This window comes from Capricornis sumatraensis, chromosome 3 (assembly GCF_032405125.1).
Source record: "Capricornis sumatraensis isolate serow.1 chromosome 3, serow.2, whole genome shotgun sequence".
NCBI lineage: Eukaryota > Metazoa > Chordata > Mammalia > Artiodactyla > Bovidae > Capricornis > Capricornis sumatraensis.
In genome coordinates this window covers 163,305,634-163,331,822 of record NC_091071.1, presented here as the reverse complement: position 1 = coordinate 163,331,822, position 26,189 = coordinate 163,305,634, and the positions used below count along the sequence as shown (strand labels likewise).

The window sequence follows — 26,189 nt, the reverse complement described above, 5'->3', positions numbered from 1 at the left end:
TCCTTACACGTTTGGCTTGTCTGATTGCGATTTGTTGTAATTTGACACGTACCTGTGTCTTTAGGTGTGAGTGAGTCTGTGCGTGTGTGTGCGGGAACAGAGGCATGTGTGGGTGTCCTTGGATACGTGTATGTGGGAGTGTTTGTGCCTCAGTGTGTGTATCTTTGGATGAGTTTGTGTGTGAGTGTGTGCGTCTCCAGGTTAGGTCATGTCTCTGGGTGTGTATTTGTGTGTGTGGACATGTCCATACACCTGTGTGCCTCTGGGTGTGTGTACCTCTCAGGGTAGGTGTGTATAATTCCGGTTGTGAGCCTGTGAAGGTCTGAGGAAAAATGATTGCACACCGCACAAATAATTTGGACTCTGGGACAGACTAACTGGGCAAAGCCTCCTCTATAGCAAGGTGGTCTGTTACCTCTTTGAGGGTCAGTTAAGAAGGAAAGACTTCCTGATGGAGAAAATAATGAACAGACATGTGGAATCCTGCCGACTTTTGCTGCCTGGGCCTCTCATCCAGACAGGAGGCTGAGCTGGGCTGGGGGTGGCCGCTGGGTCCAGGACCACACACTCTAGTTTCTGAGACCCGGCTGCTTCGTGTAACCTGAAGCCCTTGTCTGATCCGTTCCAGACGTTCCCGTGTGCTGGCAGCAAGCATGGCCCGAGGTAACACAGCTCCTTTGTCTGACTGTGGCTCTGGGAGACTCTTCTTGGAAATGTGGTCACTGTGGTGTTGAAACTGGGGTGCCTGCCAGCCGGGTTTGTGGGAGAGAGGGAAATACCCACCCCACCCCCAGGTGTTTGCTCTGAGGCCCAGCGACTCTGCAGTGAAGAGGCCTGTGTGTGCTTGTATGTCCAGGCTGGATGGTTGCTGTTGCTCAGTCGTTCAGTCATGTACGTCTCTTTGCGACCTCATGGACTGCAGCGTACCAGGCTTCCCTGTCCTTCACTGTCTCCAAGTTTGCTCAAATTCAGGTCCATTTAGTCGGTGATGCCATCCAACCATCTCGTCCCCTGTCTCCTCCTTCTCCTCCTGCCCTCAGTCTTTCCCAGTGTCAGGGTCTTCTTTTTCAATGCATCTCAAGAGCCAAAGAGGATCAGAGTGTCCTGGGCACAGTCAGTGGAAACAAGGACCCTGGGCCAAAACCCAGCAGGACAGTGTCCTTCCCTGGGGAGTGGAGTTGGGGAGAGGGCCTGTCAGACTGCTGAGAGGCCAGTCCCCAAAACTCCCTCCCTGTCCGGCTGTGGTGCCTCCTCCACTTGAAGCTTAGTGTCCCATGAACCCCCAAAGCCCTGGGCCACCAGCACCTGAACAGGGGTTCAAGTGCTGAACAGAGGCTGAACAGTCAGCCACCTGAACCCCCAGGGTGCAAACTAGCGTCTCCAGAGGGGAAGCTGCCTCTTGCCCAAGAAATAACTCGGACCCCTGAGGATGGGTGTAGGGACAAGGGACCAGGGTGAATCTAAGCATCTTGTTCACCCACTGGATTTTCCCACTGCTTCCAGCCGTGTCTACCTTCCCTGAAATGAAAAGCTCAGAGTGGAGGCTTTCAGTGGAGATTTACGCTGTTTAGAGTCCTTGGTCAGCTCACATTTGATCTCCAGACTTAACCTGCCTGAGGTCCTGGGACAAAAAAAGCCAACAGAGCAAGGGGATTGGGAGTGTGCCTGGGGACCCATAAGAGTTTAATTCGAGTACATTCCATTGCCACTGCCAAGAGAGGGAGAGGGTCAGAGAGGTCCTGGCCCTCATGCAAACTGAAGTTTTGTGATTGTAGAACCAGAGCTGGGTTAGAAACCACCAAGTTCTGTCATGGGAGGGGGGATGAAATCAGTCTTTGGTGTTAAGGGTACAAAGGAGAAGCAGCAGGGCACAGAGGGGTCCCACAAACAGGGTGACTTTGGTGGCCAGTGCCCCAGGCAGGCAACTGAGGGCTCCCCTGGTGGCTCAGACAATAAAAAATCCACCTGCAATGCGGGAAACCTGGGTTCAATCCCTGGGTTGGGAAGACCCCTTGGAGGAGGGCATGGCAATCCACCCCAGTATTCTTGCTGGGAGAATCCCCATGGACAGAGGAGCCTGGGGGGTTACAATCCATGGGGTCCCAAAGAGTCAGACACAACTGAGGGACTAAACACAGCACACAGCCCCATGGAGGCAATCAAGTTGTTAGCTCCAAAAGGGAGCTTTTTCAAGGTGGGCCAGGAAAGCACATGATCCCTGGTGGCAATTTGGGCAGCTGAGGTGGTTGGGGGTGAGAAGGGCCGACCAGAGTCTGGCCCAGCATCTCCGGGGTGGCAGGATGCTGTATGGTGGGTGTAGCTGTGACCTCAGGAACCTAAGTCAGGTTCTTCTGAGGCCAAACCAGGGTAGGGCAGGGCTGACCCCCCTCCCTGCCCCCTTCCTGCAGGCTTTTATGCCCCAGTACATTATAGCCTGGCATCACCCCTCCTCCTGCTGCCATAGCCGCCCCTACTTAGGCAGCCTTTGCTCTGCCAAAGGGATGCCCAGATGCTGTCCCCTGGAGGCTGGTTTGGGGCATGGGTTATGTACTAGGCATGGGGACAGTCGCTCCTTAATGAGGTGGTCAGTGCCTGGAGACCTGGAAAGGAAGGACCTTATGGGAAAAGATGCTGAGTCCACCGAGTCCAGCCACCCCCTTCCACTGATGGCTTGGAGGGCCTGGAGGGGCCCCAGAGTAGACACAGAGGAACTTGTTTACCCTCTGTGGACTGATCCCAAGGAGGGGCAGCCACCAGGCGACACAGGCCAGTCCTCCCAGATGGCTGAAAACTGACTGTAGGGATGGGAGCTTCCTGAAGCACTGGCGGGCCCACCAGACTCCCTGAGCCGAGGAGGTAGCCATCTCATGAAGCTCCAAGTGGCCCAGGTGCCCACTGGCAGGGGCATACAGCTCCTGGGATGGTTTGCAAGATGGCTCACAGGTGGGGAGATGGAAGGTGGAGGAGACTGGGTAGGAAAGTTATGTGGACAGAGGAGCAGTCTGTTCAGGTGGCTGGAGGTCAGAGAAGGGCCAGAAGTGGGGTTCAGGGCAAAGGAGGAATGAAGGGCAGAGACAGAGGCCAGGAGGCCAGGGAAGAGGGCAGGGGCAGGGGGGCTGGCAGGGCAGGGGAAGCAGGGTGCTCCCAGGGGACCAGTGGAGGTGGCCTTGCAGGCTCCATACCAACGGGGGCAAGGGGGTGCTGCTGCTGGTGAGAGATGGGACCCTGGCTGGGAGAGGTGGGTAAGTAGGAGGAGGGTCAGGCTGATGGCCAAGAGTAGGGGCCTACAGAAGGTATGGATTGGGGGAGCAGGTAAGGGGAAAGAGGGAGGGGAAGGGAACAGACTGGGGGGCAGCAGAGTAACAGTAAATCTGCCTTTTCTTCCTTGCTGCCAGTGAACAAGCTGAGAGTTGGACCCTGGGGTTCTGTCTGCTTCTGTCTCCTCAGACATTAGTGAAAGTGAAAGTCGCTCAGTCTGACTCTTTGTGACCCCATGGACTGTATAGTCCACGGAATTCTCCAGGCCAGGATACCAGAATGGGTAGCTTTTCCCTTCTCCAGGGGATCTTCCCAACCCAGGGATAGAACCCAGGTCTCCCTCACTGCAGGTGGATTCTTTACCAGCTGAGCCATTAGGGAAGCCCAAGAAGACTGGAATGGGTAGCCTATCCCTTCTCCAGCGGATCTACTCGACCCAGGAATCGAACCAGGGTCTCCTGCATTGCAGGCAGATTCTTTACCAACTGAGCTGACAATAGAATCAGATAATCCTAGAGAGAGAGCTTGTGCAAGCTGTGGCACAACTGTGCCCAGAGTAGAGATGAGGAAGCTGAGACCTTAAAGGAGGCTGTCAGAGGGAATGCTTGTGCTTTTTTGCAGGAGGCTGGGAAATGACAGGAACAGGGACTCAACTGGGTGAGAAGTCCTGGCCTGGGATGGAGGGTAGAACTAAGCAAGAAATCCAGACGGCAGAAGCATCTGGGCTAGAAGATGAGTGCCTGGAGAGCAACCCCCTCACCCACCCCTACCCCCGTGGAGATGGTCTGTGTAATTAACACCTTCTTGAGTTCAGAACTTTGAGGACGTTGTTTAGTCCAAGGCCTCTGTGCTTTCAGGTGAGGTGAGGTGAAGTTGCTCAGTCATGTCCAACTCTTTGCGACCCCGTGGACTGTAACCTACTAGGCTTCTCCACCCATGGGATTCTCCAGGCAAGAATACTGGAGTGGATTGCCATTTCCTTCTCCAGGGGATCTTCCCGACCCAGGGGTCGAACCTGGGTCTCCCGCATTGGAGGCTGACGCTTTAACCTCTGAGCCACCAGAGAATCTTATCAATATTCACACCCATGTTCTTTTCATTTAGAAGAGGTGTAGATCCATTATTTTAATGAACACTGAACACTTTTCCTCCCATAATAGCTTTCCCTTCATATAACACTATGAGAGTTATGTAACAGAGGTTAATGTTCTTTCACAGAAATCTCTTTAAAATCATATCACACCTACATTAAGGCTTCTGGTCACCTTAGATTATAGAACAAGTACCCATCCAATTTGCGAGTCATTTTCTTCCTTCAATACCAACGTGTAGGGAATGAAGTTTTGTTCTTGTGACATCCTCGAACATTTTTCTATGCTCTAGGGACACTCCTTATAAACAGTAGTGACAGCTTGACGGAGCAGTTTCCCTGAGGTGACAGGTGAGGTGGGCTGAGCTGGGAGGTGAATTTCTCTAAGCTGCAGAAACACCTTGTGGTAATTGGCTGGGTGCAGACTGTGCTGGTTTGAGGATAAGGAGCCTGAGGTTCCTTGAGAAGCCAGATTTTGTCTGTGACGTTGGAGGCAGAGGCGTCTGCAGGTGGTGGGGATCCTGGGGAGGGCTGAGGGAGATGTGGGAGAGCCTGGGGTGGGTCTAATCTCGCACCAGGAAGCGGTGCTGGTGCTCCAGGACCACTGCTTTGAGTGGCTCCCTTTGACCCTTGGCCTGTTTTCCGCTGCCCCAGTGGCTCAGGGGTGGGGACCGCTCCGGGCGGACTAGAGGGGGAGGGGAGCTTTCAGGGGCTGAGAGGCTGCCACGTGTGCCTGTGGGGAACGGGGGCGGGGCAGGAGGCGAGAGGAGGTCACACATTGAGAGCAGTACATGGAAATTAAAAGGTGGTTAGAGTCCCAGTGACCGTGGGGCCTCTGCAGTCAGGCAGGCGTGGTTTGCGTTGCACCTCAGCTTGTTAATAACTAGGTCATCTTGGGCAAGGTGTTTAACCTCTCATGTCTCCGTTTCTACACCCCTGAAGTGGAGGTGCTCAAGGGCCCTCCCTTAGGGGTTTGTGAAGATATGTCCTGAGGTGGTGCAGGTGTGTGCTGAGTGCCCCGACTGGCAGCTGGGAATCTAGTCTTGACCTTGCTGTACCTCAGTTTCCTCATCTGTAAATGAGGCTAATGATAGTAGACGCTTCACAGTTTGTTTGGGGGAATGAACTTATTTTATTTATAAGTGTGTAGGCCACAGTCTTGAGACGTGCCCTGTGAATGGCGGAGGGTGCTGTCTTGGCCTTCCTGAGGTCTCCTTGAGGGGTGGGGTGTCCAGGGGGTGGAGGCGGCGCCAAGACTGGGGAGCGGCTGAGAAGACATGTGAGGACAGTAAGGAGCAAATGTGGACACCCCCCCCCCCCCCCCCCCCCCCCCGCAGCACAGCTAGGGACAAGAGGCTCCAGGGGTCAAAGGGCTTTTGCATGAAAATAGGGAGGTTGGCTTCACCCTTACAGGGATCTGTCAGGCCCTTGGTATTGGAGAAGCTTTTTCATCCTCCAACCCAGGATAAAAAAATTTTTAATTAAAATTAATTCAAAGATTTCCAGGAAGGAAACGAACATTATTTACTGCAACGGCAGAGGGCTGAAGATGGGCTCATCATTAAGGTGCTGCGAGCCAATTCATGGCAACAAAAGGACCTACCATTATATCTCCATTAACAATTTTCATTTTCATGCAGCAAAGATAAAAATGTGTGTCAGTGAGAGAGGGCTGGGAAGGAATGAAGTGAAGGGAAGACACTCATAAAGAGAAGTAGGACAGACATTTAATAACTAACGCGGGAGATTGTTACACTCCCAATGGACACATGGGTTAAAGGAGGAGTGCCCTTTACTCAGCAGGAAAGCATGAAGGGAAAAGAATTCCAAAATGATCCACTATTCCCCCAAGTCCTCAAGAAACGTACAGTGTAACTGGGAGCAGGTGTCAACGAGCCTGGGAGGCTGGAGGTGAGACGCTCCCAGGGACCAGGCAGGAGGAGGGTCTACGGCCCTGTTAGCCAAGCCCCAGCAGGAAAGACCAGGAAGCTCCCTCCATGGTCCAGCCCAGGACTCCGTCCCTCTAAAGGGCCAGACCGTCCAGGGGCCTTGAAGAATCTGGACAAGAAAGCTAGGGGTGGTAACTTGGAGCCATTTATGTCCAGACTCCCTGGAAGTGCTGGCCCCACTTGCATAACTCGCTGGCTAAAATCATGACAGGAGCTGAAAGGAGAGCCCAGACCCAGATATCTGAGCATCCAGAACTTTCTGCCTTCACCTCACGCTGTACTTCCGGTTACAGCCGGAAGGGGCGTGTGGGAGGGGAGGGGCGAAATCTAAAGGGTTGTTGCCCGCCCCGGCCATATTCTACCGGCTGTGAAGCACCCTGACCTTGATGCTGTCAGCTACCCTGAGTGCTAGGTTTCAGGGTGGCTGGGCACTGTCGGTCTCTACAGGTGCTATTAGGGTTCAGCTGTCTTTGCCAGACGACCAGGGTGCCTGTTGCAAGCAGTCCTCAGGGACTCGGTTCAGGCCTCTGAAAAGGGCCTTGTCTGCACCGCAGTGGACTGAGTCAGGCAGGCTAAAGGCACAGATCGAGTTTGGGGACAGATGTGTGGCCGAGCCTGGAGGTGTGGTGTCGAGGGTGTCTCCCTGCCTGCCCACCCTCAGTTTCTCCTGCCCTCACCTCTCCGTTGAGGCTGCCTCTTATTTCTGGGAAACCTTCCATCAGGAAGGGTTCATTCTCCTTGTTGCTGCTTTTCCTTTTTTTTCTAAGCAAACTTTGAGGCATACATAACGTCCATGGGGTCTGTTGGGGACTCTCAGCAAGTATCAGACAATTGCTGGTGCTCTGACCTCTGCTGTCGTGTCAGCTCCTAAAAACAGTGTCCTGAAGCAAGTCCTACTGTCCGTCTTGACCACCACTGCCTGGTGAGGCTTTTGTTGATAGAATGAATGTCTGATCCCTAATTTACAAAAGTTAGGCAGCGAGCCGAGTCTGCCAAGTGGTTATCTTGTTCACTCACTAAATTGTGTCCAAGTGTTTGCAGGCCCGTGAACTGCAGCATGCCAGGCTCCACTGTCCTCTACTAGTTCCCTGAGTTTGCTCAAACTCATGTCCATTGAGTTGGTGATGCAGCATGGTCCAGGCTCCTCTGTCCATGGGATTTCCCAGGCAAGGATACTGGAGTGGGTTGTCATTTCTTTTCCGAAGGGATCTTCCCAACCCAGGGATCAAACCTGTGTCTCCTGAAACTCCTGCATTGCAGGCGGATTCTTTACCATCTGAGCCACTGGGGAAGCAAAGCGGCTATACGGGGAGTGGCTACTGAGCCTGGCTGGCCTGAGGCTCTAGGAATTAGGCTGCCTCTGATGCCAGTGGCCCTTCTATCAGACCCGCAACCACCCCTTTCCCTTCCCGATTCCTTCCTGTTGCTTCTGTTGCCCTCACTGCACCCTGACCTTGTCAACTGAGAGGGTCTGTGCTGTGTCCGGTCCCTGAACTGCCCCAGCCTGCAGTAACTGGTCCTGAGTTGGCTGGGAATGAGAAGAAAAGCTCTGGACTATGTCAGACCGTTCTGTTTTATTGGACAACTTCCTGTATGACGTTTGATTCAGTGTATATGTTCCCTGGGGCCCCTAAACTCCCCTGCCCCTGCTGCTGTCTGGCCAGCCCTCCGATTATGCCAAGAAACCCCTGGATCCCCTAGAATGCCAAGCTCCTCCCCGCCTTGAATCTGCACTAAGACTGTTCTGTGTACCTCCAGTATCTTCCTCCCCAGCCTTGTCCTTGCCCCTGTTCCCAGGGCTCCCCTCTCTGGGCAGAGTTGAGAGGCATCCTCTGACCCAGCACTCACAGCCTGCAATGCCCCCACCCCCACCCTGTGGACCACTCTTCTCACCAGGAGGGGATGCTCCATGAGCACAGGAAAGGCTCTGATGCTAAAGGAAGAATAAAGCAGCGTTGGGAGAGGGTGTGGTGAGTCCCCAGTGTTGTGAGCTGCTCTATGGCAAATAGAATGGCTTGTTTCTTGATCTAGGAGTGACTTCCAAGCTCGGAGGCTCCCCAGGAACATGCTGAGGGTGAAGGTTCTAGCTCCATTGCCCTCCTGCTCTGGGCTCCCCAGCAGGCAGGCCAACAGGGACCCACCCAAACTCCCAAGGCCTCTGATTTGTTCCAGGTAGTGAAAGGTAGGGCAGGACTAGAGAGGCTGGCTCTGGGACTCTTAGCAAAACCTTCTAAGCAAAAGTCTTCAGACTTTTGACTTTGACTCCCCAGGGAAGTGGCTGCGGTGAGGGAAGGAGAGGAGCCGGGTAGAGAGGCTGGAGCCATGGGTCAATCCTGGGCAAGTCTCTGCCTGGTCCATCCCTAACAACCCAGCACACTCTGAATCTCTCTGGACCACATGTTCTCCTGCCAGGCCTCCACCATCACTCCCTTGATGAGGACCGTTAGCAAAACTCTTCAAGAAAGGAGGTGGAAGATGACTTGTGTTTGTGTTAAAGGGGAGAAAATAAGGACACACGGATGTTTACATGCTGATGCAGAGACTCTGAAAGAAGCTGCAATCAGGGGTCCCCCCAGGGGAGATGAGTACTGGACTGAGGGACAGTGGTAGGGCACAGACATTTTACTGTCTGTTTACAGATGTATTTGAATCACGTGTATGCATTCAGAATTTAAAATAAAAAGCCACAGCAATAAGACACAGATACTCATTAAAAAAAAAAAAAGTAGACCGCCAGAACAGGAGATGGATGAGGCTCCCTTTGAGGAGGATCTGTGTGGTGAGTCACTCTCTGCAGGGTCCCCAAGGCTGACCCCTTCTCAGGGCTCCCACGCTCCATGTCCTGGACACCTGCTTGTCTCCACCTTACCGCTTTCCCCCAAGACTCCTGGCCTCCCGCTGCTGCACCCAGGGCCCTCACCTCTGCTTAGATGGGGCCAGGGACCTGGGGTGGGCTCGCTTGGGGAGGGCCTGTCTTATGCCCTGCCCAGCCAGCTTGGGGTACCATGGCCTGATGCAGTGAATGAACTTGGTTCTACCCATCACACAAGCACCCGTATGATGGGATCGGGGACAGTGAGAGCTTAAGGGGCTGTCATGGTTCTGTCAAGCTCTTCCCTGAATGATGGGGGGGCCTGGGCTGGGGAGGGCCAGGTGATTCACCCACAGTCACACACAAGCTGTTGATTACTTGGAGACCACATATGTGGGGATGAATCACCCAGGCCCACTTTGGAGAGTTTCTATTCCTGGAGGCGTCTGAAAGCCACGGCCTGCCAGGCCTGTAACATCAATCTGTGCCTTGGTCTTTAATGGGATTCCTAGCTCCTCCTGGGCAGGAGGGGAATCTGCCAGGCTGCTTTCAGCCCAGACTTCCCTGCATCTCTGGAATCTGCAGAGGTTCCCTGCTGGGAGCACCCTAGGGCCCAGTGGTGAATCTCAGCTCTTGCTGCCCTGGAGAGACCTCTGCTCCCAGGGCTCTTGAGAGCCGTGTCACCCCAGGCTGACCCCAGTCCCCATGGAAGCTGGGCCCAGAGAAGCCAGGGCTGGGGATAGCCTGGCAGCCATGCCGTGGCCCTTGAAGACACGCAGGTCGGGGCTAAGGTGTCCCCCTAGGCTGTCCTTCCCAGCCCCTAAGTCCTAAACACGAAGGCTTCCAACACCACCCTCCTTTCCGTGGGCAGCAGTTCTGGATCCTAAACCCCAGATGCGCTGGAAGCCACGAGGGCCCTTTTTCAGAAGCTTGCTGCCCCTGGCGTGACGCCAGGCTCCAAACCTCTGCTGTGGGTGACGTGTCCTCTTCCAGATGTTCCTCACACCCCGGCTCAGGCACTGGCTCTTGACTTGAGTTAGAAGCTGAGCAAGTATGCAGACCCTCTGGGAGGGCACAAGAGCCCAGAGCCTCTTCCTGACTGCGTGCCCCTACCCCTGCCCAGGCCACATTCTAGCCATACTTGGGAGGGAACACCCCCACCCCCACCCCAGGGAGCCCCTCTCCAGACCAGAGAGGAGAAGCCCCTCTGCCAGATGAGACTGATGCAAAGCAGCTTGATATATATGGTCCCACGCCCTCATTTGACAGATGAGGAAGTTCAACCCCAGAGGGGAAGTGCCTCTCCCCAGCTAAGGTGGTGACCATGCTGGGAAATGACATCTCACACCTTGCTCAGCTGCACCGGACTTCCAGGAGGTAACAGCCCCCAGGAGGCTCAGAAAACCCGATGCACCCGGAGTCCACCCACTGACGTTGGTCTCGGGGACCACGGGGTGACTTTCCTTCAGGGCTTGGGCTCCATCGGGACCTGCCCCGACTTGCCTGGCTGTCTTAGACGTCAGGGACAGAAGCAGACCCCCGGGCAGCCTTCGTGACAGCAGCAGCAGCAGGGGAAGACTGGTCTGTCCCTGATTGCAGGTGACATTTTCTATGAATCCTCAACTTCCTCCCGATTTGACTCAGAGTGGCAGCATGGGCTGGTTGGGGAAACCTCGCTGTAGGCAGCCCAGGAGCCGTCCCCAAGGGAGCTCGACTTGCGTGTCCCCACCTCCCTCCCTTGGGTCGGCTGCCTGCTGCCCCGGAATCCGGGCCGGGAAAGTACCAAGAGGCCAAGATGACAAGCTCTAGGAATCACCCTGCAGCCACTGAGCAAAGTGCTCACGGAAGGCTAGAGCTGCGCTCAGGAGCCCAGGCCAGTCCCTTGCCAGCTGGGTAATTTCCCTGGCCTCAGTGTACCTCTCAGGGGAATGGGAGCAATAAGAGTTTCTTCCTCACAGGGCTCTTGAGAGCAGTAAGTGATGGAAGCGCTTGTCCCATAGCCACCCACCCCGTAAGCATTCAGCAAGCTATGGCCACTGTTATATCTTATAACTAGATTATTCTCCAATCCTCATCAAGTGTCTCTTGGAGAAGCTAGAAGGGAAGTTACAGCATTTCTTATGAGTGGAAGTGAACAGGAGGTGAAGGAATGTTTGTAGGACTGGCCTGGAATAAGCTGTGTACTCCCGGGGCAGTGAGGCAGGGGTGGAGGTGTGCACAGTGCAGCCCTGGGCTCCACAGAAGGCTTGGTGCTCTTGAATCTGGCCAGTCATCCCAGCTGCACAGGGGACACCTATCACCCTGGAGCTGCTGCAGACCAGGTCATTCACTTGGTCCCTCTTTGATTGAATAAGTCCTTGTTGAGGGTCTGTTTTGCATTATCTTCATGAGGTGGTATAAAGCGCAAAGGATATATGGTCCTTGTCCTGGGGTTGTTGGAGGAAAGCAGGGACTTGGCCCAGTGGCAGGTGGCCCCAGCCGGCCATAGCAGGGAAATCACATCAGATGATGCTGGTGGTTTGTGGAAGTGGATTGAAGGAAGGGATGGGGTTTTTAAGACGGGAGGTGAGTCTGAGGGGATCAGACTCTGTTGGGTGGTGCCAGCTGCTGAAAGGAGTCAGAAAGGGGTTTACCAGATGGATAACCCCCTTGATTTACCAGGTCTTCTTGCTGGTGATAGGTTTTCCAGGTGGCTCAGTGGTAAAGAATCTGCCTGCCAATGAAGGAGATGCAAGTTAGACCCCTGGGTTGGGAAAATCCCCTGGAGAAGTAAACCCACTTCAGTATTCTTGCCTGGGAAATCTCATGGACAGAGGAGCCTGGTGGGCTACAATCTGTGGGGTCCCAAAAGAGTCGGATACAATTTAGAGACAAAACAATAACTTGCTGGTGATGCTTGTGGGGGTGGGGTAAAGGAAGGATGGAGAGGTCCAGAATGTGAGTCCAACGGAGGCCCCTCACTACCTGTTTGGGCTTGGGGGAGTGCTTTGGTTTCTGTGAGCCTCATTGTCTTCATCTATAAAATGGGCATAATTATAATAGCATCCCAGGAATGAACGTATTGAGTTCCCTCTGTAGAGCACTTAGCACAGAGCTGGCCACGTCTCAAGTCCCCGAGCTCGTGCCTGCACTCCCCCACCCACCCATACTCCACCCTCACCAAGCTTAGTGTGCAGCTATAGCAAAAGTCTGGACTCTGGAGATTCTGTCAGTGTGCTCCCTCCCCTGTGTCCTGTTCTTTCTCAATCATGATCCCCAGAAGCCCAGCTCAGGTGTTCACCGATGAGTTTACTCATACTGTGGTGTTAGTAGCATATAACTGCATTCAAATAAATGTTTATTTTCTGCCTTTGGGGTTCACCACTGCTTGCCCAGAGAAAACTGGAATTGCAGGCGAGGATGCTCCTCCTGCCATGATACCCCTCCAGCTGTACTGATGCCGCTCTGCCACCAGCTGGCCCTCCCACCTCTGAGTTGGCTCACACCTCCACTCTCTGTGTGGATGAAGGATCTGGCAGCACAAGAGAAGCTTCTTAGCCTGCAAACCACCTAAAGTTGCATATTGCTGGTGTTTTCTGGAAAAGCCAGGACTTTCCAGGAAGGAAGGGTGGCTTGGTCTGAGCCACACAGCTGGGTTTAGATGCTCTTGCTGTGCAGCCGTGGGATCAGGGCTGCCCCAGGAGGGGTGCTGGGTCCTTGAAGGTGTGGGTAGCCCTGGGTCCTGACAGCTGCAAGAATCACAGCCCAGCGTGGGGTCGAGTTGGCAGTCAGAGAGCCACCACGGGCTCCTGTCCTCAGGGCTGGCTAGTGCTGTGTGGATGAGAGAAGCCAGACAGGCCAGAAAGAGGCCCCACAGCCAGAGAGAAGCAGAAGCAGCGCAGGGGGCCTCAGGGCTCCCAGGCCCATCCTCTTTCATGTACAAGATGTTTCCTCTCTTCACCAAACATTAGAGAAGCAAATATTGCCAGAATATTCTATTTCAGCCTTTTTTTTTTAAAGCCTTTCATATATGAGGATTTTCTTGATAACATTCCAAATAAACAGATATTCTGCCTTTGCCTGCATATCTCTGGGGACAGAGAGCTCATTGCACGGCCAGTTGGTCTGCTCTCTGACTCCAGTGGAAGATAGATCTGCTTCCTACAGCATCTGAAACTTCCTCTTATGGCCCCGTGGAGTCATACAGTGGAGCCTGTCTCGAGCCTTGGAGATGCTGATATAACATCTCCAGAATGATGGAGGTATCTCCAGATGACATCTCTAGAAGAGCTATAAGAATATCTATACTTCTACGGATTATGAGCAACGCTAGTCCTTCCCTTATGTCCTCCCGTGCTGGGGCATCCTAGGCTCTCCACATGATGCCCCTGCAGACCGACAGCCTCTGGGGCCTGGGTGCAGTGCAAGGGCCGATTGTCACATGTCCCCTATGTTCCTCTTCTAGAGTGTCTGTGTGTAACCGGGTTCACCTCATTTCTCGCTGTCTTTCCTGTCTGCAAGAATACTTAGAAATGATTTTCCTTTCAGCTGTGGCTTCACTGGTGTTTTACTGTAAATATTTGTTCCTTTCCAATATTCGGGCTCTATCTTTGACACACTACTTAAGAGACTCCTTAACAAGAATGCATGAAAATGCCTATTGTATCCTATGATTAATACCATCAGTGCTGCAGCAAAGACTTGTGTTTTCTTACTGTCTGTAGGAAAAGGATCTGAAAACCGAAGGGTGAAATTGCCGTTGCCTTGGAGTCCTTGGCTGGGCCTAGGAATGGGATGAATTTGATGAAAGATACTTGCTGTCTCCATAACAGAGCGTATTCCCTCGATCTGTGACTTGGTCCTCACTAAACTGTTAGTTCTACATTATTAATTGAGCTGCTCAGAGCTCTAAACAGCTCTGTCTGCTTGATCAATGATATTCTAAGAGGGGAGCATTAGGGCCTCTATCTACAATTATATTTCTTTCTCTACTGTTTTGCATTTCTGCTTGTTCCCATCATGTACAGAAGTACACGGAACATAGATTTTATATTTTAATTGTTTATTATAACATTTACCTTGTAGGGTCTCCATATTAAAAAAATTACACCGTCACATTTCCTTCTTTTCTAGTGGTCTGTGTACCTGATAATCCATAGATGATCTCATCATTTTACTCAGCTTATACCTTTTTTTATGGGTGTTTCTTATCAACACAAGATGGATGATTGGGTTTTAATTTTTTTTTATCAGATTCCCCCCTTGACAGGAAGTATTGTAGTTAATATAATTATTAGCCAGTATGGCATCACCTACTCGATGGACATGAGTTCGAGTGAACTCCAGGGGTTGGTGATGGACAGGGAGGCCTGGTGTGTTGCAATTCATGGGGTCGCAAAGAGTCGGAAACGACTGAACCACTGAACTGAACTGACTGAACTGATTATGATTTGATTGTAATTGTTACATTTGTCTAAACCTCCATGGGGTTGCCCCTCTGCTCTCTATATTGAGGTGTTGCAGTTTTTTTCACTTTGTTTCTATAGTGAATTTTCTCTTCCTTTTGTCCCTTTAAAATAGACAAGATAATTTAGCCTAAATAACCACTCTAGAAAATAGTCAAGTTTAACGACTACATTTATTTCTATTAATAGCTCTCTCAACTTTGGGAGAATTGTGTTAAAAGATCTTCCCTCCTCTTCACCCACTCTCTGGCCCTTGAATGATCATCTGGCAGTTTGAGTCTCTTTCACACGGTTCCTTCCTCCTGAAAGTGAAGTTGCTCAGTCGTGTCCGATCTGCAAACCTGTGGACTGTGTCCAGGGATTTTCCAGGCAAGAGTACTGGAGTGGGCTGCCATTTCCTTCTTCAGGGCATCTTCCCAACCCAGGGATCAAAACCCGGTCTCCTGCATTGCAGGCGGACGCTTTACCATCTGAGCCACCAGGGAAGTCCTTCCCCTTCTGTTACACACAATTTTGATGATGTGATGACTGACATGTGACAGAGGAAACCTTGCTTTTATCATGGATTTGTTTCTTGTGGCTATTCTCTGGTCTCTTAAGTGGCACCAGCTTCTCGCCTGTCCAATTCGTTGTCATATTATGCTTTGTTCTCAAGTCCCTCTGATGCTACGTGTTAACATCTTTGACCTGGCAAGATGTGTGCCTCATCAGCTGAGCATCTTTCAGTTCAATGCATTCCTTTAAATTCTGTGTAAACCTCCCTTCCGTCCCCGCTGTGCCTCCAACACGCACTCAGATGTTGCTTCTTTGAAGGGAAAGTCAAAAGCTGTTGCTATTTTTCTTTTACCCCAGCATTTAATACATTAAACCATTTAAAAGTTGTTTTCATTTTATTATTAATTAGAAAAATACACATACACACAAAAGAAAAAGAGAGATAAAAGATTTAGAAATCACTCACCATTTAACTGTTTGAATGCAACCAGTGTTTGGCATATGGAAATTTTTTTCTAGGTTTTTTCCCTGTGCGTGGGTTTTTTTAATCATATTTGAAATCATTCTGAATGTATAATTCTGTAGTTTGTGGGTTCTTTATTTAACGTAGTCAGCATAAACATAATATAGTCAGGCAAAAATTTTCCATTGAGTAGATTTACCGTAGTGAAATTGAGCTCTTGTTGACATTTAAATGAATGCGTGTATTTTTTGCTATCAGAAAAAGATGCTAAAGTGAACATATTTCCGTACACATTTTTTCCTTTTTTTGCATAATTTACTTAAGGTAAATTTTTAGAATCACTGAATGAAACCCTAAAGAAGATTTCTAGGGCTTGTAATATAAGTTATCAATTTCCCAAATTTGGGTACATATCTGTATGCTCACTAGCATATTGATTATTATTTTATGGAATCCTTGTCAGCATCTCTAGATAATATAAGCAAAAAATTTATTTATCCATAAATCTTATGGGAACCACTTGTGTCTTTTTCTGTTAATCTATTGTGTGTCTTGATATTACTCATCTTTTAACACTCCTCATAGCAAAGGAACATCATTTATCTAACTTATTTGTTGTATTTTCTTTCCTTCAATATATTCTTAGATGTTAAGCTTTTTTAAACAAAAAGAAATTTTCTAATTTTTGTACAGTCAAACCTGTCCTATCTGTTTTCTGATTCTTTTGCTTTTCCATTATTCTAAGTTGCAAAGAGCTTTTCCTTCCTTCCACTGGCTTTTATGAATTGGCCACTAACTAAGTTTTCATGTAGTTTTTCTATGGTTTGATCTCTTGAAGTTTTTTTCACTTATGAATTTGGAATTTCTTTTTCTACTTGGTGTGAGATGAAGATTCGAAAGTTAGTTTTTAGCCCTCAAATTCTTCACTGCTAGTCTTAACATCATTTATTGACTAAGCTTTCTATTTGAGTTATTTTTTATTTATTGTTCTTATACTTTTCCCTTTTTATTGATTGATTTTAAAAATTTTTATTGGCATTTATTTGCTTTACAACGTTGTGTTAGTCTCTGCTGCACAGTGAAATGAAGCAGCTGTATATATATATACGTGTGTGTCTGTGTATGTATATATATGTGTGTGTGTGTGTGTGTGTGTGTGTGTGTATACATTTATATATATCCTCTCCCTCTTGGACCTTCCTCCCACCCCACCCTCCCATCCCTCTAGGTCATCACAGAGAACCAAGCTGAGCTCCTTCTGCTATTCAGCAGGTTCCCACTAGCTATCTATTTTATACATGGTAGAAGGCAATGGCAGCCCACTCCAGTACTCTTGCCTGGAAAATCCCATGGATGGAGGAGCCTGGTGGGCTGCAGTCCATGGGGTCGCGAAGGGTCGGACACAACTGAGCGACTTCACTTTCACCTTTCACTTTCATGCATTGGAGAAGGAAGTGGCAGCCCACTCCAGTGTTCTTGCCTGGAGAATCCCAGGGACGGGGGAGCCTGGTGGGCAGCTGTCTATGGGGTTGCACAGGGTCGGACACAACTGAAGTGACTCAGCAGCAGCAGCAGCAGTGCATATATGTCAGTCCCAATTTCTCAATTCGTCCCACCTTCCCCCTTCCTCCTCTGTGTTCACATGTCCATTCTTTACATCTGTGTCTCTATTCCTGCCCTGGAAATGAGTTCATTTGTACCATTTTTTCTAGATTCCACATCTATGCGTTAATATACGACATTCGTTTTTCTCCTTCTGACTTCACTTTGTATGACAGACTCTAGGTCCATCAGTGTGATGGAGAGGGTGTGGAGAAAAGGGAAACTTCATGCGCTGTTGGTAGGAATGTGAACTGATACAGCCACTGTGGAGAACAGCATGGGGGTGCCTTAAAAAACTAAAAACAGAGTTACCATATGCCCCAGCAACCCCACTACTGGTCATATACCCTAAGACTTAGTCTTTCAGTTGTATCCTATTCTTTGCGACCCCATGGACTGTAACCGAGCAGGCTCTTCTGTCCTTGGGATTTCCCAGGCAAGAATATGGGTTGCCATTTCCTTCTTCAGAAGATCTGCCTGACCCAGGGGTCGACCCTGCATACCCTGCATTGGCAGGCAGGTTCTTTACTGCTGAGCCACCAGGGAAGCCCATAGTCTGAGAAAACCAGGATTCAAAAGGACGCTTGCTTTGATTCAGGGGAATACCTCATTTCTTCTTACTGTTTCTGTTGGTTGTCTACTTGGAACTTCTGGTTGTCGGCAAGTGCCCAGTTTCAATAAGAATGCCTCTTTTTTTTTTTTTAACTATTAAATGCAACTGCTGCTGCTGCTAAGTCGCTTCAGTCATGTCCGACTCTGTGCGACCCTGTAGACAGCAGCCCACCAGGCTCCCCCGTCCCTGGGATTCTCCAGGCAAGAGTACTGGAGTGGGGTGCCATTGCCTTCTCCGATTAAATGCAAAGTTGGCCGTTAATGTGAACAGGTTACTCTTTTATCAGGTGTAAGAAGTATCCTTCTCTTCCTCCATTTAAATGACTTGTGGAAAAACTATCATACAATGCGATGGCTTTTCATTTTTGTCCTAATGATGTAACGCACAGTATTAGCAAATTTCCTAACATTGAACAAAGGTCTTACATTTCTATGGTGAATATGACTTGGTAAAATGATGAGCTATAATTTTAGTATATTGAGTTCTATTTGGTAATATTTTAACTCAGATATTTGCATCTATATTCATACATGCATTTGAGCCGTTTTCCTCTTTTGTTCTACATTTGTCAAGTTTTGGTGTTTGGATAAAGTAGTTTCAGAACAAATTCTTGATTGTCATTATCTTGTGTATCTGAAGAGTATGGGAATTATCTGGTCCTTGAAAGTTAAAATATGTTAGAGCCCCCCACCTTTAGATATATTAAAATCTATTTATTCTTTGATAACATTCTCAGTTTTACTCATGGCTTTTGATCTAATCAATACCACTTGTGTTAATTCTTGTATTAATTGTGGTAAGTTATGTTTTGCCCCTAAATTGTCAACTACCTCATGGTTTTTAAGTGGATTAGTAATACGGTAATTTCTTTTTATTTTTTTCTCTCTCCTCTATTAGTCTTAGAAGACCTTCTCATTTCTAGTTTTGCTGGAATCTTGTTTATCGATCACAATTATTAGAGGTGTTTGTATTGTTCAATTTACTCTTCAACTCCCTCTCTCTGCCAAAAAATTAAATTTACAGATTTTGGTTATTTTCCTCTTTGCTAATTCTTTTATTTTCACTTTTATCTTTATACAAATTTCCCCAATTTCTTTATTACTTTAGTGTTCTTTTTTTCCCTAAATGCCCATGTTGACTGTTTCAATCATTTATTTAGTTTCCTTTAAAAAAAAAAATTCAAGCTATCTGGGCTATGTATTTATCTCTGAGAATAGTTCTGGCTGCATCTTGTGAAATTTTTTTTAAGCAATCAATCCAGAAAGCTCTTGTCATTCTTGATTATGCCCCATGCATTTTGTTTTGTAATCCTGGCTTTACTTAGTTTTTTAAAGGCCAATTTTGTTTTTTATTTCCTAGGCTTCTGTGTATTGTGGTCAGAGTATATACCCCACAAAATTTCTGCCTTTCTTTTAATGGAAAGCTTTGTTCTTGCTAGACAGGTAATTTATCCTAACAACTCTTTCTCGGATATTTGAGAAAAAAACAGACTGCTTTTTTATTTAAAATAAGATCTAAGAGCTATTAATTAAATTATATTCATTACCTTATTTATATAATTCTGTATCCTAATTTACATTTTGCCAATTTGATCTGTTCAAATCTATTCCATATTAAAATCTGAAACTGCCATATTTTTGCCAATGGCTCTTGAATTTTAACAGTATTACTTTCTGTACTTGTATACAGCATCATCTAGTACATAAAATTACTATATTTGTCTTCACAATTTTTCTTTTATTAATATAAAATAAGCTCTTAATCCTGATGCGTAGTTTTATTCTTAATTCTACAGTGCCAGGTATGAATATTGCCACTCGGACTTTCCTTGTGCTCATATTTGTCTGATACCTCATCGTGGGACTTTTACTTTGAATATTTCTGTCATTAAGTAAGTGTGTCCTTTATAAGCAACAAAGAATTGCATTTTATTTTGTAATTGAACTGAAAACATTGGTTAATTTTTTAAATTTAAAATCTTCAAAGTTTATTTGGAGAATGTAATTGATTTTATTGATGTAATTTCTATGCTTGGTTACTTTTCCCCATTCTATTTACTCCTTTACTGTTTTGTCTGATTTGTTTCTCTTTATCAATTTTAGTGATTTTGAGGATAAGCATGCTGTTTTTAATAGTCAGTTGTTAGGTCAAGGTTTAAAAAACCTTATGCTTTCTGTAACTATCAAAGTTAAAAAAGAAGACAGAACAATGACTTTTAATTTCCCTTTTATGTAATGTTTTCTTTTCCTGTGTCCCAGTACTCTCTGTCCTGCTTGCCCTCTGCAACCGAAGAATGTCTCCCTTCTTCGTTACTTTATCTGAGGTATTACAGCTTGTCTTTTTTTAAAGACATGGAAGATCTCTTGGGGCTTCCCGGGTGACACTAGTGGTAAAGAACCCGCCTGCCAATGCAGGAGACTCAAGAGATGCTGGTTCGATCCCTGGTTCAGGAAGATCCCCTGGAGGAGGGCATGGCACCGCACTCCAGTACTCTTGCCTGGAGAATCCCATGGACAGAGGAGCTTGGCGGGCTACGTCCACTGGGTGGCTCTGAGTTGGACCCAACTGAAACAACTTAGCATGCACGCAAGATCTCTTTTACTTTTTTTTCTTCTAAATCTGTAACTATATTCATCATAGCTTTGGTCTCTTTCCAGTTTCCTGTTCTGATTCTCTGAACTTGCCCATCTTGATGTTTGCATCTTTTATTGTTGGCATCTCTTGGAGAGCTAAAGTTCTGCCTCTTGGAGGCAGCTTCCCCACTCCATCCCCCCGGAAGCCATACATACCTAGTTGGCTTTCTCTGATCTTCACACCTGAACAGCCACCCAATTGGGCATGAAGTTCTTGTGCTCAAATTTAACCCCTTGAAACTTTTCTGGTGTTATTTTTTTCAGAGAGGTTTCCAGGAAACTTGGCTTATTTATTCACAAATGTTTTAAGCTTTTATATTAGTGACATTTAAAGATGTTAAGTCCTGGAGGAGGGCATGGCAACCCACTCCAGTATTCTTGCCTGGAGAATTCCCATGGACAGAGGAGCCTGGCGGGCTACAGTCCATGGGGTCACAAAGTCAGACACAGCTGAGCGACTAAGCACAAAGATGTAAGTAGGACATCTGAGAGTGACTTTCTTTCCAAAAACTGCATAAAACATGGTTCCTCTAATCCAAGTTCTCATCTCTGTGGTGTAATTCAGCCTACCTCTCAGGCACCAGCTGCTTGTGTTAACAAAGTTCCTCTCAGGCCCTGCAGGTCTGTTCACAGACCCAATTTGCTTGATCCATGACCTTTCGCCATTCATCTTATTTCCTTCCTAGTATGAAGCTGGGACCAGGGCCCTGGTGACTGACAATCCAACTGGGGTCATGCCCACCTTGGGCTGGTTCTACCCAATGACGGGGCTCTGAGAAGGCACTGGTCCTGGGAGATTCCTGCTGGACATGGAACTTGAACAGGTGACTTGTGCTTCCGGTCTCTTCGACGACCTGGCCCATCATTCTTAGAGCTGCGCTATGGTCTGAAGTTCTACCCAACTCTTCCTTCCCGCTCTCCTTACACAGGTGTCAGACTGCTTTGCGGTCTGAGGGCTCTTCCTGTCCACTCCTATTTTTGTTTAGTCACTAAGTCCTGTTCGACTCTTTTGTGACCCTATGGACTGTAGCCTGCCAGTCTCCTCTGTCCATGGGATTCTCTGGGCAAGAATACTGGAGTCGGTTATCATTTTCTCCTCCAGGGGATCTTCCTGATCCAGGGATCAAACCCACAGCCTCCTGCATTGACAGATGTGTTCTTTACCAGTGAGCCACCAGGGAAGCCCGTACACTCTTGTCTCTCGCCTTTTATCCTTCACCGGCCTTTCCCTTAATGTATCTGTCAAATGTCTAATACTGTCTCAGCATTTGCATCTTGGCCTCCACCCCTGCACCATCTTACAGATGATTCAATCAGTTGATTCAGTTGATTTCAGCGGATCCCAGAGCTGGCCAGAACAGGTGCTGTCAACAGCCCCAGACAACAGGTCTACAGTGGGTGGTTGCTAGCCGCCACTACAAGTGGATTGCTTTTTATTTGCAGCCCATCTTTGGGGGAAAAATGACTTTTATGTCTTGCTGCAGCCTGGAGGTTTTTTTAATCTTATTCCAATGAAGTTCCTGATCTTTCTAGAAAAAAGATTGTTAAAAAGATGGTTTCCTTGAACTTTCAGAGGGAATTCAAGGGATTCATTTTTCAGATTCTTTGCTCACTCTATCATTAGCTGGAAGTATTTTTTTTCAACCTAATTTCTTATTGCCAATCCATGGTGTGCTTTTCTAGCTTCAAAAATTAACATTTGAAAAGCTCACATTTGAAGTCGTTCAGCAATTCAAATGTGACCTTTAGGATTTCCCTGCTGGAGGACACTGATAGCTGACTTGTATCTTTTCCACACGAATACTTGTACACGAATAATTGGTACAGTCAGTTCAGACAAGCCCTGGCATCTTAGAACCATTTTTTTTCCTCTGTTAGTTTTTCATCAATTTGTTCAATTCAGCCATGTTTTGGGCTTGAATTTGGGTTTATCTTTAAACATCACTAATTTTTTTTTTCTTGGCCACTTTAGTTCTAATCTTTGAATCAGAAGCAATGAGCTGGGTTCACCCATGGAGTCTGCTTGAGCATGACCCAGCCCCAAACGGATGCCCCAAGTTCCTTTCTCTTTAAGCACAAGCTTGTATTTGCTCTTATCTTTGTGGTTCTTGGTTTTTTGTTGTTTCTGATGTTGAAGGTGACTTCTCTTAGCCACATGAGTCTTCCTCTTTGGTGTTGCAACACTTTCAGTTAGATCCAAATTGGGTTCTTGTCTGTTCTTTTTGTCATTTTTCAAACTTATCTTGTTGCTTCCAAACTATTCTAGCTTTTTTTTTTTTTTTTTGAGATAAGCTTGTTGGATAGTTTGGGGTATTCAGTCAGGAGGGGGCAACCCTCCAGCTTACAGTAAATTTATTCCAGGCTTCCTAGGGTTGGGGCAGTTAAGTTACACCTGGGACTTACACTGCACAACTCCAGGAGGTGCCATTCACACAGACCACAGGAGTCTGAAGCTTTTAATATGAGTCAGTACCTTTTCTTAGATCTTCCATGACATAAACCTATAAGAAAAGTTAGCACATAGGAAAGTGTTGAATTTCTGGAAAGGCACCAGATAATGTATATTATGTATTTACTATATAGTGCTCAATGGATGATATATATATATATATATATATATATATATATATATATATGTATATATATTTCTGTTTTTGCCAGCAGTTAGAGAGGGTTTGGGAATGATATTCTATACAGGGTCTTAAAAATACTCAACTGCTGCCTTCCCAAGGGCTTGTGATCTCTATCCGTCTGCTGGTATCCAGCGACTATCTGCAGCCACACCTGCAACCTCGGACTTCTTGTTCCTGAAGCCAGCTTTAATTTTCTCTCTGTTCAAAGGCCTTTCTTTGCCTTAGGGAGACCTCAAGCCTTCACTTCACTTCCCGGTGACTCAGTGGTGAAGAGTCCGCCTGCAATGCAGGAGATGGAGGTTCGATCCCTGGGTGGGGAAGATCCCCTGGAGGAGGGCATGGCAACCCACTCCAGTATTCTTGCCTGGAAAATCCCATGGACAGAAGAGCCCAGTGGGCTACAGTCCATGGGGTCACAAAAAACTGGACATGACTTAGCGACTGAGCACACACATGTGCACAAGCCCTCACTTCACTCCCTTTGGGAATGTTTTTTCTTCCATGTTTTTCCAGTCTCTGTGTGGTTTTCTTCTTGGAGAGCAAGAGGCTCTAGCAGCTTCAGACTTTATCCTCCAAATTTCAAATCCTCAAGAAGAAGCCCCAACACCTTTCCTAGAAACCCAAGCAAGAAGTTCATTACTTTTCATCTGCTCTGGGTCAAATATTCACCCCTGGACCTATAAATGAACCAATGACAGTGTCCTGGGAATGTGATGCACTGATTGCCACCAGCCCTACAGTTAGGGGTGGGGTCAGCTCTGTCCAACCTTAAGGGTGAGGATGAGGGGGAGCAGAGGGTCAACATACAAAGAGGAACTGGGTTCTGAAAGCAGCATTTGAAGCTGTACAATCTGCAGCTCAAGTCAGCAGTGCCCTAGTTTTCTTGTTTCCAGTTCTGTGAAATTCTCTCTTTGATGAAACCAGTTTGGGTCAGGACTTATGGTCTTGCTGATACTTTCAACAGAAAGACTTCTGATAGGAGAAAAGGGAACAGAGAAAGGGTCGTGCACATTCTGTTTTTGTAAAAGATAAAGACACATACACACACGTGTGTGTGGTATATATAATATATATATCTATATATATTCATATATAATATATATATCCATATATATATATTCATATATATATATATCACAGTGATTACATCTGGGCAACAGAATTAGAAGGTGATTTTCCTTCCTGTGTTTTCTAATTGTTGTTCGGAGAGCATAGATTGCTGTGTGATAAAGGGGATGTTTTCATGAGTCTTGACAAAGTTGTTTGACTCCATTAGTTCTAGAGAGTAAGAGGAGCTTCATCTCATCTATTGTTGACATTGTAGGAAGGAATATGAGCCAGCAGAACCAGAGCGAGAACTGCTCCTTCAAAGATGTGGACGACCTGATGAAAACCGTGCAGTTGGCTGTCCAAATCCCTACCTTCCTTCTTGGTCTGCTCCTCAATGTGCTTGCCATCCGAGGCTTTAGCTCCTTCCTGAAGAAGAAGTGGCCTTGCTACACTGCCACCTCCATTTACATGATCAACCTGGCAGTCTTTGACCTCCTGCTGGTGCTCTCCCTCCCATTCAAGATGGTCCTGTCCCGAAGGGAGGGCTCATTCCTTCCCTTGTGTACTCTGGTGGAGTGCCTCTACTTCATCAGCATGTATGGGAGCATCTTCACCATCTGCTTCATCAGCGTGGACAGATTCTTGGCCATCCGGTACCCAATCCTGGTCAGCCACATCCGGTCCCCCAGGAAGATCTTTGGGATCTGCTGTATCATCTGGGTGCTGGTGTGGGTTGGGAGCACTCCTGTCTATAGCTTCCATGGCAAAGTGGAAAACTACACGTGCTTCCATAACATGTCTGATGGCACCTGGAGCGCCAAGGTCTTCTTCCCTTTTGAGGTCTTTGGCTTCCTTCTTCCCATGAGCATCATTGGTTTCTGCTCCTCCAGGAGTATTCACATTCTGGTTGCTCGTCGGGACTACACCCAGGACTGGGTCCAGCACAAGGCCTGCATCTGGACTATTGCGGTCAACCTGGCTGTCTTTGTGGTCTCCTTTCTCCCCGTCCACCTGAGTTTCTTCTTGCAGTTCCTGGTGAGGAATGGCTTCATCGTGGAGTGCAGAACCAAGCAGAATATTATCTTGTTCCTGCAGTTGTCCATGTGTTTCTCCAATTTCAATTGCTGCCTGGATGTTTTCTGCTACTACTTTGTCATCAAAGAATTCCGCGTGGACATCATGACCCACCGGCCTTCCAGGACCCAGCTAGTCCACCAGGATACCATGAACACCATGGTTAAGGGAAAAAAGTCATGCCTGGAGGAAGGAAACCTCAACCCAAATTCCACAGGGAATATCCCTTCCCAGGGCTCTGATGTGGTGGGCTGACAAGTGGTGCATTTACTGGTGTGCCCTCCCTCTGATGCTTACTTGAATGGCATCTTTGCTCACTGTGGCCCCAAAACCTTTCCTCTGAACTCAGACAACTTGACATAAGCCACTCAGTGTCAGTATCTGGGGAACTCTGAAGAACCCAGGTGAATTCTCGATTTCTCAGTCTCCAAAGCAGGAGGCCTTTGACTATGTGGATCACAACAAACTGTGGTAAATTCTAAAAGAGATGGGAATACCAGACCACCTTATTTGCCTCCTGAGAAACCTGTATGCAGGTCAGGAAGCAACCATTAGAATTGGACATGAAACAACTGGTTCCAAATTGGGAAAGAAGTACATCAAGGCTGTATATTGTCACCCTGCTTGTTTAACTTGTATGCAGAGTACATCCTGTGAAATGCTGGACTGGATGAAGCTCAAACTGAAATCAAGATTGCTAGAAGAAATATCTACAACCTCAGATATACAGATGATACCACCCTAATGGCAGAAAGCAAAAAGGAACTAAGGAGCCTCTTGATGAGGGTGAAAGAGAAGAGTGAAAAACCTGGCCTAAAACTCAACATTTGAAAAACAAAGGTCATGGCATCTGATCCCATCACTTCATGGCAAATAGGTGGGGGAAAAGTGGAAACAGTGACAGATTTTATTTTTTGGGGGTCCAAAATCACTGTAGATGGTGACTACAGTCACAAAATTAAAAGATGCTTGCTTGCTCCTTGGAAGGAAAGCTATGACAAACCTAGACAGCATATTCAAAAGCAGAGACATCACTTTGCCGACAAAGGTTGGTAGAGTTGAAGCTATGGTTT

At 47.6% G+C, this 26,189-nt stretch overlaps 1 protein-coding gene across 1 annotated transcript; it reads left to right on the top strand.

The window, feature by feature from the left end:
- The first annotated feature begins 24,324 nt into the window (after positions 1–24,324).
- GPR55 (G protein-coupled receptor 55) lies at positions 24,325–25,371 on the top strand. The gene has a single exon (XM_068968499.1). The coding sequence runs from the start codon at positions 24,325–24,327 to the stop codon at positions 25,369–25,371; it is 1,047 nt and encodes a 348-aa protein (XP_068824600.1).
- Positions 25,372–26,189: the final 818 nt, after the last annotated feature.